The sequence below is a fragment of the Myripristis murdjan genome, chromosome 22, assembly GCF_902150065.1.
Source record: "Myripristis murdjan chromosome 22, fMyrMur1.1, whole genome shotgun sequence".
NCBI lineage: Eukaryota > Metazoa > Chordata > Actinopteri > Holocentriformes > Holocentridae > Myripristis > Myripristis murdjan.
The window spans coordinates 21,245,350-21,260,741 of record NC_044001.1 but is presented as its reverse complement, the minus strand read 5'-3'; the positions used below and the strand labels follow the sequence as shown (position 1 = coordinate 21,260,741).

The 15,392-nt window shown below is 43.4% G+C and overlaps 1 protein-coding gene across 1 annotated transcript in view; it reads right to left on the bottom strand.

The window, feature by feature from the left end:
- Nucleotides 1-1,369: 1,369 nt before the first annotated feature.
- The window catches only part of scaf8 (SR-related CTD-associated factor 8), a 34,915-nt gene continuing 20,892 nt past the window's right edge, over nt 1,370-15,392 (bottom strand). The window contains exons 3-20 of the mRNA XM_030044181.1: nt 11,279-11,323; nt 10,857-11,018; nt 10,264-10,420; nt 9,986-10,113; nt 9,610-9,786; nt 9,236-9,315; nt 9,010-9,130; nt 8,653-8,784; nt 8,321-8,430; nt 7,699-7,892; nt 7,451-7,551; nt 6,986-7,099; nt 6,619-6,775; nt 6,101-6,231; nt 5,395-5,536; nt 5,265-5,312; nt 4,937-5,161; nt 1,370-4,809 (exon numbers count right to left, since the gene is read on the bottom strand). Of these exons, the coding sequence (XP_029900041.1) occupies nt 2,792-4,809; nt 4,937-5,161; nt 5,265-5,312; nt 5,395-5,536; nt 6,101-6,231; nt 6,619-6,775; nt 6,986-7,099; nt 7,451-7,551; nt 7,699-7,892; nt 8,321-8,430; nt 8,653-8,784; nt 9,010-9,130; nt 9,236-9,315; nt 9,610-9,786; nt 9,986-10,113; nt 10,264-10,420; nt 10,857-11,018; nt 11,279-11,323 (4,242 nt within the window). The 3' untranslated portion in view covers nt 1,370-2,791. The remainder of the gene's footprint in view (nt 4,810-4,936; nt 5,162-5,264; nt 5,313-5,394; nt 5,537-6,100; nt 6,232-6,618; nt 6,776-6,985; nt 7,100-7,450; nt 7,552-7,698; nt 7,893-8,320; nt 8,431-8,652; nt 8,785-9,009; nt 9,131-9,235; nt 9,316-9,609; nt 9,787-9,985; nt 10,114-10,263; nt 10,421-10,856; nt 11,019-11,278; nt 11,324-15,392) is intronic.

The window sequence follows — 15,392 nt, the reverse complement described above, 5'->3', positions numbered from 1 at the left end:
TAGGTGTGAAATACAGAATTATGTGGTGTGCTGACTGTGTAGAAGTGACCTTTAATGTGCATCTCATATGTCAGGGGCTATTTTCCTGAGATATGGAAATAGCCTATGTTATCTGAATAATGCTGGTCCCTCATATTCCCTGTCTGGAATCAAAGAAAAAATTACCGTAAAAAGTCACTGTCTACAGCCTGTATGATATTCTCTATCAGGGACTTTCAATAAATTTGAACGGACCGCCACTTATCTGCATGCACAACCTGGGGCCACATGCATAAAACTGCTTTGATTTGACTAAAACTATTTCGGCACAAAGCCAGAAATATGATGTACATTCTTTTCGTCAGATTTCAAAGCTGTGCATACGCATAATTCTGTTTTATAAATCGTAGTTATTGAGGCAACAGGGCGTATGCAAACGAGCCTCTTTTCCATTTCCACAATTAGCCATAAATGTATGAGCACACACCCTTCAGCAGCCTTTTTGTATCAGTTCAGCACCTCCTCCACCAATCCACCAGTTTACACTTGTAAATGAAACAAACATCAAATAAAAAGTGTCGTTTCACAGATGTTTCACTGTTTTGCCGTCGACTTCTCCGACAGCCAGAACAGCTGTCATTAAACACAGCTGTCCATATAATTAATTCATCACATTGGCCTAAATCATTGAGTGATATCTCAAATGTATCAATTAGTTTGTAGCGCTCATATCTAAACTGACATTACAAGATGTGTCACAACTAAGGATAAATTAAAAAGAATAAACAGCTAAAAAAATATGCTGGCCCTGACTTGTAAATGTAAATTAAAATGATAAAATGAATTACACAAAATTACTAAATGTTACCTTAAAAATGTACATTTGACTGGGATTTTACAAATCTGTAAACATTAAAATAAATAAATAAATAAATAAAAGCACACAATCAGCGTAGCTGGTCATCAACCTATAAAATGTTTAAAAGATTCCATCTCTCACCTTATATTTCATCTTCACCTCATCACATCACCCTTATATCGCTCTAGGAAAACGTGCGAATGGTCTAAAAAAAAGTGTGAGGTGTGAACATTCTGGTTTCGCATGGTGTACACATGGTTTTTGTGTGTGTGCATTGTTTATGCATGTGGCCAAGGTGTAACACACAACTGATACATTAGTCTTCTGCATTGCTAATATGTGTGAGTGTGTGTGTGTGTGTGTGTGTGTGTGTGTGCGAGATCAAAGACGTTACGGTGTTATGATCCGGTATAATTTCAAATCATCTCAGTTCCATGCTGCTCGAGTTTAAAATTAGTGTGATTGTGTGGTGCGAGAAGTTGCCTGATCAACCTCGACCAGGATTTATGACAATAAGAGGGGGTAAAACAATCTGATGAACCTTCAACTTTTATTCAACATCACATCTCCTGTAGTGGACATTTGGTCTGAGAGAACAGCAGACTATGGTTTGCTAGTAGTAGTAGAAGTAGTAGTAGGCTATGTCTCAACAGAAAAGCACTACAGGTATGAAATGAACAAGAGACAAGAAGGTTGAAACATGGCTACAGGCCTGCATGCACATAACTATGGAGTATGTAGACTTTTTCTCCTGCAGGTGAGTGCTGTACAAACTGCCCAGCTACCCTTCAAAAGGTAGGCCAGTTAATTCTCTGTACAGGAAGCATTCTGGTCATAAAGCTGTCTGAAATTGAGTCGCAAGGTCTGGTGTATATCGCACAGTAGTGTTGGGTGGCATCATGAACAACAAATCCATTCAAAAAGGCACAATCCCATCCTCAACAGTCACCCGGCAAAAGCTTAGGGAAACATACAGGCTGAAGTCATCAAAAACTAAAAACTACAAGTCCCACGGTTGCATCCAACAAAGTGCTCGGTGGATGGATGGTAAAGCAGCAACTTCAGTTACGAGAACATCAAATCGACTGTTGTAACAACACAAAATGTGTACAAGTCTGTAAAGCGGTCTTAGTTTCCACTGGTCCTGGGTCAGAAAACACAGTCCTAAAGCATGTGTTTAAACAAACAAAGCATGTTTATTTCAAACTAAAACAATATGCACCCGACATCCAGATTATCCCTCTGTTCATTTCTTTCTTTTTCTCCCCCCTGGCATGTAATTTTGCTGTTCACTGAATTATGAGAAACAAATCACAGACATTTATTTTGGGGATACAACATTGTCATGTTTTCATCATTTTAAATGTTCCTTTTTCCCATTTGTAAGCAGCTGTACTGGTCTCACTGCATGTAGGCTATTGGTTCTGCTTAGAAACAGGAAGCATTACTGGACACCACAAAAGCATTCATTTAAAACTTTGCAGCAGCATTTTAAAAAGAAGAAAAGACAGAAACGGGCCAGCGACTGCTGTTTTCAAGTACTGTGTATAACTGGATTCGATCCATTGTTGGAACAGCCAGGATTCCTTACTCTCTTCCATAGGAAGGTCAAAGCTCTTTTCCCCCATATACAATTGAAACATTTTGGCAGGCAATTCATTAAAATTCACCAAGCTTAGGTTAATTAAAATGGGTGGGGTGGCATTACAACTTAAAAAAAAAGGAAAAACGAAATAAAATACAAACAAAATTATCTACCAATAAATCAGCTAGTGAGCCATCTATTGAAGTACACTGGTATTTGTGAGAGATAAAATCATTTGTTATTAGTTATCAGACATTAATAGGTGTGAGTCAGTACTCGCCATGTCCCGTGTGGTGGTGGTTTGCTGACATGAGTACAGAGAAGAAGAGACAACTTTACAAAATGATCTTTTACCTACTGAGTGATGATTATGTCCCCTCAGTGTCTGTGTCAGTGTCAACCACTGGCTGACTCTCAGCTTCCTCCGTGGGCTGACTCTGTTCATTGTTTTCGTCCTTAGGGGAGGCAAGCTGCTGCTGCTGCTGCTGCTGCTCTGATTCACTTTGGGATTCCTCTGGGTTTGATGCTGGGGCTGGTGACATTATGGGGGTGGGGGTGGCTGAGAGGGAAGGTGAGGGAGCCCGTTCCAACATGGGATCAGGGGAGGGCTCTGGAGTGGGCTCTGCTGAGGGCTCGGGTGTGGGCTCAGCCACAACACTATTGTCCATCCCAGGTCCATTGACCCATTGGTGCTGAGGTGGGGAGGGTCCCTCTTGTGTTTCATCCTGATCTTTCTGTGGTTTCTCCTGCTCCTCCAGAGAGTCAGTAGTCTCTTCAGGGAGGCCAGCAGCTTGTGGGAAGGCCACTGGTGAGTCCTGGGATGAGGCCAAAACAAGCGTTGAGGCTTGGCTTGAGGTGTCAGCATGTGGGTGAGAGGCCATGGCCTCGGAGGGGGATTGGGCTGCACCCTGGGCTAGTGATGGCATGGATGGAGGGGGCTCAAGTGGAGATGACTGGGCCTCGGAAGAGGCCTCAGTTGATGAGCTCTGAGGCTCTGTCTTGAGTGGTGACTGGGCCATGGGTGGTGACTGAGCCTGAGACAAAGTCTGAGATTGGGCTGGGGGTTCTGACTGGGACTCAGGCACAGCCCCTTGGCCCTGTGCTGGAGGTGGAGACTTCGTTGGAACCGGAAGCAGTGGCGGACCCAGACCCAGGTTAAGAGGTGGTTTGGCCTGAGTTTGAGGCAGAAGCGGGGACTGGAATCTGGGCTGAATCTGGGGGTTTAATTTGAGCGGGGCCAGCAGTTTGCCTTGGTTCAGGGTTAGATTGGGATTAAGGGGTGGAGTTGGAAGCAGGGGTGTGGGTAGAGGGAGGAGAGGTGTCCAGCTTCCACGTTCACGCTCCCTCTCACGGTCTCTCTCTTTGTCCCGGTCTCTCTCTCGTTCACGTTCTCGGGTGCGGTCGCGACCTCTATCCCTGTCTCTCTCCCTCTCGCGCTCCCTCTCTCTTTCTCTCTCGCGCTCTCTCTCGCGGCTGTGGCGGTTTCCATTCATCTCCCTCCTGAAATCAAAATCTCTCTCATCTCTATCTCTTTGCCTGTCCCATGGGCGTCTGCGGTCATCTAGATCTTGATGGTCATCATCAAAAGGTGCTGCAGAGGCACCACTACGATTCCAGGCCTGTGGCCCCCCAACACCAGCAACACCTGAAGCACTGGCTGCTCCTCCTGCTGCCCCGGGACGGTTCTCAAAGCGGTTAGGGAAGTTCTGCCCAGGGGAAGGTCGCTCCTCCTGGAAGCCTTTTGGACCTCCAGGAGCCTGCGGGCCTCCTCGCATGTTGTCTCGTTCATCAAAATCGCCTCTGGTCTGGCTCCAGCGGCTATCAGGAGTAAATCCTGCCAGGGCCTGTAGTCGTCCCACTAGGCTGGTTCTCGCTGGCTGAGTCCCTGGGGTCTGGAGCAGGGCAGGCCTGCCTCCTCCACCAGAAAGAGGAGCTGCGCCTCCACTACCGAGGGGCTCCCGATGCTCTGGTGGAGGGGTCCTCAGGAGCCCTGTGCTTGGCTTCTCTGGTGGGGGGAAGCGGTAGTCCTGGTCCTTGCCCTCATCGGCCCCAGAGGAGGGTTCATCCTCAGTCTTGGGTAAGTTGTCATTGGGTGGGTTGGGGGCCCTGTTGAATGGGTCCAACTGGGGGAAGGGGGCCCTGGCACGGGCCTGGGCCTGGATGGAAGTGTCTAGGAGGGCACTGGCCTGCTGAGACAGGCCCTGCTGCATAAGGAGAGGGAAGCGGGCCCCAGCCCCAGGTTGGAGGAGGTTTGGCCGCAGATCCAGAGGTAGCAGGCCGGGCATCCGCTGTCCAGACAGACCAGACTGGTGCAGGGGGTGTGACAGGGAAGTTGCAGGATGCATGCCAAGAAGCCCCATGCCACTACGCACTGCATTTTGCATGCCTGGGGGAGAAAAAATAGGTTTTAATTTTTCTTTGAGAGCAGCCTGAATCACCACACATAAACTCCACAAATGTAATCAAAGTTACTTCAAACTAAAAATCCAGTGGTAAGTGCCACATTGCCCTACCTTGCAATGTGATTTCTGCCGCAGCATCCATGCCCTCGGAAACCTGCGGTGTTTTGTCATTGGCGGCTTGCTGAGTTTGGACTCCCACTGGATTGAAGACACCTGCTCCGGGTATGGCTGAGGGCATGAAGCTGCCAGGAATAGTGCTGGTGGGAGGGATCATCGCGCTGTATGGTGATTCCTTAACATTTTCTTGGTTGGATGCAATCGAAGGCTGCACCAGAGCTACAGGTGGTACAAGAGTATAAATTAGACTGCAGAATTCCAAGACAATAAATGCTAACTTCTTTCCATCATTTAATGTTGTTCACTGTTCATGAATACTTACATGTAGGTGCTGAGGCCATGCCTGCTGTCTGTGCTGCCTGCATGAAACCTGTACAACACGAAGTATACTTGAGTTAGCCTGTGAATTTCTTAAAGTTTTATTGTCACCTGTCTCAGTTTGTGGTGTTTACCTGGGGGAGGCTGTGCGGCGTTGAAGCCAGCCCTGATGAAGGGAGGTGGTGGCCCATAGCCTGGTGGGGGTATGCCCATTGAGACAGGGAAGGAGGGAGGCACCAGACCAACTGCAGCTGGGACAGCTTGGGCCACTGGCAGCTGGATAAGAGCAATGATAAGAGCTTGGGGTCAGTGAAAAGATACCGATCAAACATTTTATTCCTCTTCTACCACTTCCACTTTATGATGATGTGCCAAATGGAATTTTCACTTTGAGTTAGCCCAAGTTGAAATGGCTCACTTGATCTTACTGTGAAGAAGCCAACACTCATCAGCAAGTTGTTTCTATATTCCTCTTACAAAGGTTGGTACACATTTTCAGAGATAAAGAATGATTTCAGTCTTAATTGTCTGCCCTCTCATGGAGCCAGCTCCACCTCTGGTCTGCCAATGAACAAACAATGGCCATACATCCTGCCTTCACTCAGTTGGCCCATTAAAGCAAAGAGTTTCAGGAAGGGGGGGACCCGGGTGTAAACATTAACAAGGTGGAGCACACTGCAGAATGGCAGCTATTTACCCACAGGAAGAGATATGATAGGTTTGACACCACTGAGTGTTAGAAGCTCAAAGAAAATAAGAGGGAAAGTGACAGTATAAATATATTTTACATTCTAGTATTCTCACTCCATCCACTGTTTTGAGTTAGATCCTCCTCCATACCTGTACAGGCATCATGGTGACCTGTTGGTTGTAGGCCTCAGGCTGGGTGTTAGAAGCTGCCAGAGCCTCAGCACTTGCTGGTTGGCTTGCAACTTCTTTGGCTGGCTCAGCATTCTTGGCCGCCTCCCACTCTGCAGAGACAGAGAAGTAGATAAAAACACATGGTTAAAACATTCATCCACTTTGTTTGTTTGTGTTGGAGAGCTTAGCCATGTTTTTGCATCTCAATCTTCATCTTTCAGTCAAGTTGGGGGTGTGTTTTCAATGGGATTTCTTAAAGGATTTGGGGTATTACCATCACAAAACAAACAAACGAAGGAATAGAGTGGGAAACAAAGCCACTTAGATAATCAAATTCCAGGAAGTGTCTGAATTTGGTTATTTGCATTATGTTTTCATTGTGTGTGCAAGCAAGCCTGTGTGTCCTACTTATACATGAGGCAAGCTTTACTGCTGAGTCAATGAACCTAATACTTGTGTTAAAGAAGTTAAAAGTTGGTGTGTGAGTCTATTTTCACCATCGTTCACTGTCTCTTGGTCAATGATGCCCCCTTCAGCGAAGCCGTCTAAGTCGTCCAGCTTAACCTTCTCCCAGGGTATGTAGGTGACGCCCAGGTCTACATCCCAGAACTGCTTGTACTCCTGTTTCACCCCCTTGTTCAGGGCCCATGCAATCTGGACCAGATAAATACACAGCAATGTCAAGGAAACAAAAAAAAAACATTTCAAAGACATTTGTTTGAATATAAAAGGACGTATGTGCTTGGACAGTTAAAGTCTCTGAGGCAGGGTAAATGAAAAAAGCCAACAGCATTTCACTTAATGGTAGCCAGTGGACAAATAGACTGGGAACCCAGGAAATCAAATCATATAGGTGTCCTGTACCTTGATGACCTTGGAGCCAATCTTAAAGGAGCCAGTGCTGAGCTTCTGGCGGGCACGGTAGGCATCCTGTCTGTGGACCATACAGATGTACGCACAGCCCCTGGGAGGGATCATCTGAAAAGATGCACACAAATTTCATAAACAGAGAGACATCAAAATAAAATGGATAGTGACAGAAAAAGGAGTAACTGATGGTTAAGGTCAGAAATGTGAAAATGAAAAAGGGAAGCACAGAGGACATGAAGAACAAAGGATGAAAAAGGCAGTGGTGATGGCGGTGTGGGACACCATGACAGAAACAGGCCAGACAATTTAATAACAACGTAAGATGACAATGTAGTAATGAGAAACTGAGAGTCAAAAGATAGATGATCTAAGAGGTTATACAGCCTGTTAACAACATAAGGGGCTACGTGGGGAGTCTTGCTTGGAGACCAAGGTTGACAAGTGGGGAGGTTTACTCACATTGATGGACTCTATCTGACCAAATTCTTCAAACAGGTTTGTCAGGTCTTGTTGAGTGGCCTTCTTGTCCACCTGGCCCACCCACAGAGTTGTGCTGCACACTGGGTTAGAATAATAGAAATCGAAATCATTAGTTGCCAATAGTACAAAAATGAGAGAATGGTTATCTCGGTGATAGGGAATTTACATAAGTAGTTTATAAACAGCCAGCAATAGTTAATGCAACTAAATTAATGATATTCACTTACCACTGAGTGTCTTGGATCGTATAGGAGGGAGTCCTTTCTTCTGCCTCTCTTTTTCTCGCTCTCGGGCACGTCTCTCACTGGAGTATGACCGTGATGATTTCCTCTTGCGGTCTCTGGAGCGTGAGCGTGACCTCTTGCGGTGCTTTCGTTTCCGTGAGCCAGAGCGGGACCTGGACCTTCTCCTTTTGGGTGACCTTAAGAAGAGGACACGACAACTTGATGAAAATCCTTCCCAGAAGTAGTACTGACAGGATATAAAGCATAAACACTTGAGCAGCACAGGCCTGCTCAGTCTGAGCACCAATGCCTATTTACAGTGCATAATTAGGCTTAATCTTTGTCCACTTTGAGAAGTCATTACTTTGAATTACCAGGCTGATTGCGTTCAGTGAAATTAAAGGAGTACAGCAAGCTAATATGACAAGCTTGAATAGCCAAATAATAACTGCTCTAATTAACTCCTCTGATTGAAAGTAGAGCTAAGTTGATCTGCAGGAGTTCACAGCATAACACATTTGGGCTAAACTGGATACAATCCAGATATAAGAGCTGTATCCCTGCCAGATGCCCCCACCCCACCCCACCCCACCCATAAAAAAAAAAAAAAAAAGGACAGACTGACCTGGAGCGTGACCTGGAGCGAGTTCTGGAGCGTGTGCTGGCAGTCTTCTTCTCTTCTGCCTCAAAGATCTCTTCCTCCATGCCATCTGGGCCCTCATCCAGATCCATGTCCTAAAAAACAGGGCCATTAGATGTATTCCTGCTTGGGAACACAAGGTGTGGTATTGTGGCGAGGCAAATCACACACAGGTGATACTGCATCCTAATTCAAACTATAATTTAATGACATCACACATTACAGACATACTGAAATCAAAAAACATCCTCAATATAAACATTTATAAATTATTGCTACCTAGGCAAGACTGGGTAGAGCCTAAAGGCCATTCATACCTGCTGCTGGTTGTCAATGGAGTCATCCAACTTGTTCTCTTGCTCAGAAAGCTGTGGCTGGCTGCTGCTCTGGGCGGTTGTGACTGAGTTCTCTGTCCCAAAGATGGAGTCTTGTCCCTCCATGCTCATAGACTGGTAGGAGAAGATCAAAATACGTGCTGTGTAATTTTTACTTTAAAAAAAAAAAGGGACACAAGGTCCAGTGTTGTCATATTAAGGGATGATCGGATATAAACAACTATTTTCTCTTGCCTCACCACAGCATTTCTGTCTGTCACAGAGATCAGGTGCAATGGGATGATACAACTAGTGCGAACCCTTCTGCTGATGTGTGCCCCCCATACCCCTACCCCCTACCTTCTGCTGGTGTTGCTGGTGCTCCAGCAGCTGTTTCTGGAACTGCTCAAGGTTCTGCTGCTGCAGCTGCTCTGCCAGCTGGTGGAAGAGTGAGCTGTTGATGGACTCTGACACCATGGGCCTGGAGGGGTCAACAGCTCAGTGAGATAGATACAAGTGCTGAGGAAAATAACAGTGTTTGATGACAAAAGACATTATGAGAAAGGAAGGACTGAGTCATACTCACAGCTGAGATGATGCAGTGTCTTTTTTAGAATCTTCACCACGTTCAGAATCATTCCCAAAATCAAACTGGCCTAAAAGTTTCTGTAACAAACACACAAAATATTCAGATAAGCAGGCATGAAGTACAGAAAAAATGTGACAAAAATACTAGAAGAGTTTTAAACTCAAATACATACAATTATACAAACAAAAGGCTGTAATGCTGCGGTGAGATGTATTATTTGTCCAAGTTTTATAAAAATACAATCAGCTATGTCTAGTATATTATGTGTGATGGATAGACAAACAAACAAACAGAAACAAGCTGATTCATCCTGTTATACAAATACAACTGCATTTCATGTAGCTGCAACATGCAGTTGACCATACCATTACCTTGTTGAAGGAGGAAACCCTCTGTTCCAGGGGGTTCAGGCTGTTGGCAGTGGCGGCAGCAGTGAGCTGGGCTGTCAGGGCCTGTAGCTGCACCACCAGTCCGGCGTCCAGAGCCTGCAGCAGGGAAGGCTGGGGCTTCTGATGCTGCATCTGCAGGCTCTGCACCAGCTGCTGCAGCTACAAAAGGTGATATCACACACAATTTACAAACATTTCCAACAGCAACTTACATAAGCCACAAATAGCAGAGTGCTATTTAAAAATTTAAAAGGTTCGGTCTCAGTGGAGGTGTAATGTTGCTGGATTTATGTATAAAATTCAGGCATTTCAGTTTAAATAGTTGAGTAACAGAGAGTGGGTGGGCATAAATACTGACCTGTTGTCCCTGAGGACTTTGTAGGATCTGGGCCACAGCAGCCACAGTGTCTGTGTTGGAGATCTGCGAGGCCCAGTCAGGCAGACTCTGGACTATGTTGGCAGGGGTGGCCGGGGTGGCTGGTGTACCTGGGTACACAGAGACAGGAGTATTGTTGTCTTTAAAAATATTATCTTTGTTGGAACAAGGGCTTAGCATCAAAACAAGAATATAACCACATAATATCAGTATTATGCTTGGTGTCCCACCATCTAGCTTATGTGTGTGATCTGACTGACCAGGTGTAGTGTTGTTGACCGGGGCAGCACTGCTTGGCATGACAGGGGTGACGCTGGGTGGGGGAAGCCCTGCAGCCATGTCCAACAGAGGCTGGATGATGTCACTCTTGAAGACAGCATTCTTTTGCCACAGGTTGAGCACTCGCACTATCTTACTCTGAAGAAAAAAAAAAAAAAAAAAAAAGACAGAAAAGTAGTCATCAGCAGTGTTTCCTTTACATTAACTTTGTTGTGGAGATGCTCCATAACCAAAAAAATGGCCCCACTGAAAGATAAATGTATAAAATCAACTACATTATACTGGCTGATAAGATAAATCTGTAACAAAAAATAAATAAATTACAGTTGGACAGTTGTCCATGTATGTCCAAATAAAAGCCATTATTGAACTATGACAGTGCAGCTGAGCAGTAACCATCATTAGACCCACCTCCCACATCTACATGAACAAAATCTACTTGAAAAACAGTGAAATACAGTACATCAAAATGAATTCATCAACCGCAGACCACTTTCATTACATTATGTAACTAATGCACAAGCATAGTATCTAGAGGCCAAACCAGGAACATAATAAGTAAAAACTGTCTGACCTTATCATCTGAGGGGCAGCGGTAGAGGTGCTGGAAAGTTCCGATGATATTCTTGCTGAAGCGCGGAGCGAAGACATCCTTCTCTGTGCCAAACTGGTGCCGTGACTGCCTGACGATGGAGTCAATGACGTACAGCCCTGGGACCTTGTATTCTGGTTTGCACTGTTAACGCAGAAATGGAGTGCAAAGGTTGCCATACGACTTTTCAAAAGGTTAAAGAGAACATTTTCCACCAACACCAAGGCAGTCCATGAATTTATTTTTTGATAAATGGTCAAGATGTTTCAGAACAGATCAAAGGCAATTTCAGAGGTTTGTTAGAGTAAACATTCCACGCTGATATGAACATTATACTTTCCCCCAAATATTTTGCTCTACTGACATTAGATGAGAATGAGTACTTCAGTGATAATACAACTCACCTTTTGTATGAACTTCTCCACACTCTGGACAACATGCTTGTAGAACTGTAAAAGGCAAACAAAGAGAACACATTCTGTGAGATCTGCCTAGAAATGCAGCATCTCATGGGAGAGAACCATCACAATGCAGAAACATTAAACCAGCAGCAGCTCTGTTAGACAAAACCCTAGCGAGGAGAAACGAAAATCCATTGATCTTTGGTCAAAACCACTCATGTTTCAAGTATCGGGTTTCAAAAAGCAGAACTCGAAACAAAAGGCAACAAGTTCTTCACAAGTGAAAGTGTCAATAGTAGTTATGTTACCATGTGAATGCAGTGGGATGTGAAATTTCCCAGGTTGGCATTAAAATTTTACAATCTAAATTTGTGATGTCTTCTGCCTATCAATGCCACTGACTGGAGTGAAAATGAAAACAGACCCAAGCACTTCCCATCATAATGCATAACAGAAAACTCCATTTGACTATCAAATTGTCTGATTTTGTTAACCAATTCAACTAAAAGAAAAAAAAATGTGGCTGAGAATTTTTATTTTTGGCTGGGGTTCGTACAGATTTGTAATATAGAAAGTGAGAACAACCTGTCAGGGAGGAGTTTCACTATAAAAACTTGCCCACTCTTTGAATGAAACATCATTCATGAACTGACTGTCACATTTATGGTAGATCAAACTCTGACAGATAGGAAAACACAGTATCAGCTGCAATTGGCCTTTCACTAGCAGGATGTCAGCACTGGGATACATGGCACAGATAATGCCAAGATCAAATTTATTGGTCAGCCGGTATATAAATCCTTTAACATCTCTCTACTCTGTCTCCCATTTCTGCCTCCCTGATTACACCTCAAACAAATATACAGTACATTAATTTCATAACACCAAGGAAAATTACCAAATGTGCCAAGATTTAAATAATTCAGATGGCAGTTAAAAATATACCCTAAATTTGATCAAACAGTCTATAAATCACTGATATGTGGACTATGCAGTTTCAATGGCCAGGGAACCCCACCTTGTTATGATGTGGCAAAAAATAAATGCCACTCAATTCTCGAAAAAATATAACTTAGAAATGCCTCGGAAGTTCAGGACAACTCCTTAACGCATCATATCCCAAAATATAAGAGCATTTCACTCAATTGTTTATTATTTCGAGAACATATAAGATCAACATATTAGACGCAAGACAGGCATTTTACATGAATTCTATAGATTATTAGTCTTGGCATGAAGCTGAGGGGTGTTATCCTTCCTACTCTTCATCCTTAACATTAGTAAACAAAGTGGTGCGCCCTCCCATTTGAAACTGAATTTTCTGCCTTTGAGCTCTAACACTCCTGGTCACACTTAGAGCCCATTTGTAAATACAGTCAATCAAAAACTGTGCTAAACCTATAGGGAACCATTACTGGCCACTCAACAAAGAGATATTATGACTGTGTGCAGTGAAACAACAGACAGGCAGGGCAGGCAGCAGCAATATGAACTTCAATAGTGTAACTGCATGCTTGCACCGAATCAATTTAAACATGTATAGACAGGTGACACATTAAAGCAAAGTTTCTTCTTCTTCTATGGTGTTGGACCACCACAAGCTGCCAGAACCACTACATACTGAAAAACAATTCCAATTCTGATCAGCTTTCAATCAACCATTCTATTAGTCACTCTTCAGTGGGTGTTTGTGGAGAGTCATGGTTTGAAGCATTGAACAGTGTCTCCTTTGAAAATCCTACAGGGCCAGGTTTTTATTTCTCAATATGATTTTACGGTGAGCCACGCTCCAACTTCTCTATCAGTGTGGAATAACTGGCTTGCCCATGAATGCCATCAGACGGTTTTCAACTGAAAATATAAATCCACTCTGCTGTCACATGTAAACGGAGAGGTTTCATTCTGGTAAATTTCTCTAATCCAAATCCTAAACATTTCTTGTTAATACTTAACACAGACATTTTATTTTACCATAGAAATCTGAGAGCTCATCTTCATTTCATGTTAATTTACCTCTAGGGAGGGATGAATCAACATAAATATTTGTGCTGGGTTATACAAACTAAGACGTGCATAAGCACTAAGCAAACAATAAAAGGATTATACATTGCATATCTATGTATGAAACAACTTGTATAGTCTCTGTGTGAACCCACATTCAGAATGAATTAGCCTAAATAAAGAAAGCAAAACATCCATGCAATTGGATTCAAACACTAGCGCTCAATACATCCTTCTCAACCCCTACAATGTCTACAAGTAGAATAATTAATTTAGATACATCTGTTAAAACAAAATAATGACTGCTAATAAAGAATCGACTCAGGCCAATTTTAATGAGAGCTAGGGTTCTAAAAATTCATTAATCTGCCAGTAGATGGAGTGAAAGGACAGGCTACAGACTAACAAGGAATGCAGCCTTTCATCACACAGCGACCAATGAGAACAGGAGGGACTTGGTAACACAAATACTCGTCTCCCTTATTGCTTTGGCAATCTAAAGGAAAGAAGTGTAGTGGGATGAAAAAAAGATCCATAGCTGTCATGTCAGGCAAATACAGAATCAAATAATCTGGAATCAAAGTTCATTCATTTCAGTTGAGTGTATGTTACTGCTGCATTGATTCATTGCAAACGCACTGCACTGCATGTGTTGCACATCCACTGAATGCATGTTACCTATGTGTTAATTATGGGTGAACAACATGAACACATAGTGAACCGGTATTAAATCGGCACCAGTTTCTGACTGGTCATTAAAAAAATATTGATAAGCTCCAGAGCAAATGGTGCTGCTATCTGTATTTCTGTTGCATTAATTCATTCTAACATAGCTGGTATTTTCCAATTCCTAACTGCCCCCTATTGATGAGGAAACTGCGGGCATCAGGTGATTATCTTTGACTTTGCGTGTTTACATTTTGTGCTTTCCAGTCATGGGGAGGGGTGGTCCTGTCTCTCTGGCTGCACTGTTTTTAAATGTCAAATATGCTCTCAGTGTGCTGGGTAGGTGGATTGGCACTCTTTAAGCACTGAAATCAGCCAGGTCATGTGCAGCTTCCCCCGCTTGAACGAGGTGGCGACAGCAGAAACGTTACAGAAAGACAAAAGCTGAAAACACAAATCCCATGGCTGACAGCAAGAGGGGATATCGAATATTGTTTTGAAGGGTATCACCTGAAATGTGATCAGCCCTTACTGTGTGTAAAAAGGGGAAATTAGTCAATAAAATGTTTATTTTTTTAGAGCATAGTTATGTAGCTCTGCCACCAAGACACAGAGGTCATGGTGGACAGAGTTAAAACGTTCTAAAGTTTGGGTCCATTTTACTTGAGTCAGCAAAGATAGTGTTCATTGCAAGCACAATATAGACATGCAGAAATGTGGTTTTTGACTGCTTTGCTCTACTCACAGTCCCATCCTCATCTACAGCAGGTATGCTATATCCCATACTACACAGAGATGGCTTACAGGGTTCATTTAGGCTAAGCTATTAGCTAACAAATGAAAGCTACCCATTTAGATCAGCCTTCATCCTCTCCATCGTTGTTGCTGAACAAACTCTCTCTCACTCTGTCTCTCTATCAACAGGAGTGGTATTATCAATAATCTACGAATGGTGTCCATACCTTTAAATAAATAGTTTCTTCACCTTAGTCATAACACTAAAATTTGCTCTCTGTGATGTCTATGTTGCACCACTCCAATTGTGTCTAATCAGTTTCCAGTCATCACATTTAATACAAGAACATAGCATTAAAGTTGGGCAATATGTCCAAATGTCCACTGTCAGCCCATCAGTGGATGACTGGCAATGTATACACAAAAGCAAGACTACTGCTGAATATAGAGATGTATACCTACATAGCTGAATAAAGCCCCATGCTGTATGTTCCTGTGTGACTATTTGTGGTACGCATTCAATTGACACTTGACGCCTTAAACATGTGATGAGGGATACGTTTAAATCAAAACCAAAATAAAGAGCTTTAAATTAAGAAAAAAGACCAGTGACAGATTGAGCTCTCAGCCGCTTCCTGATATATTTGAGTTATCAGCCAACACTACCATACATAGAACTCTTCAAACAGATGCCACCACTCCAGTTCAACTGCAC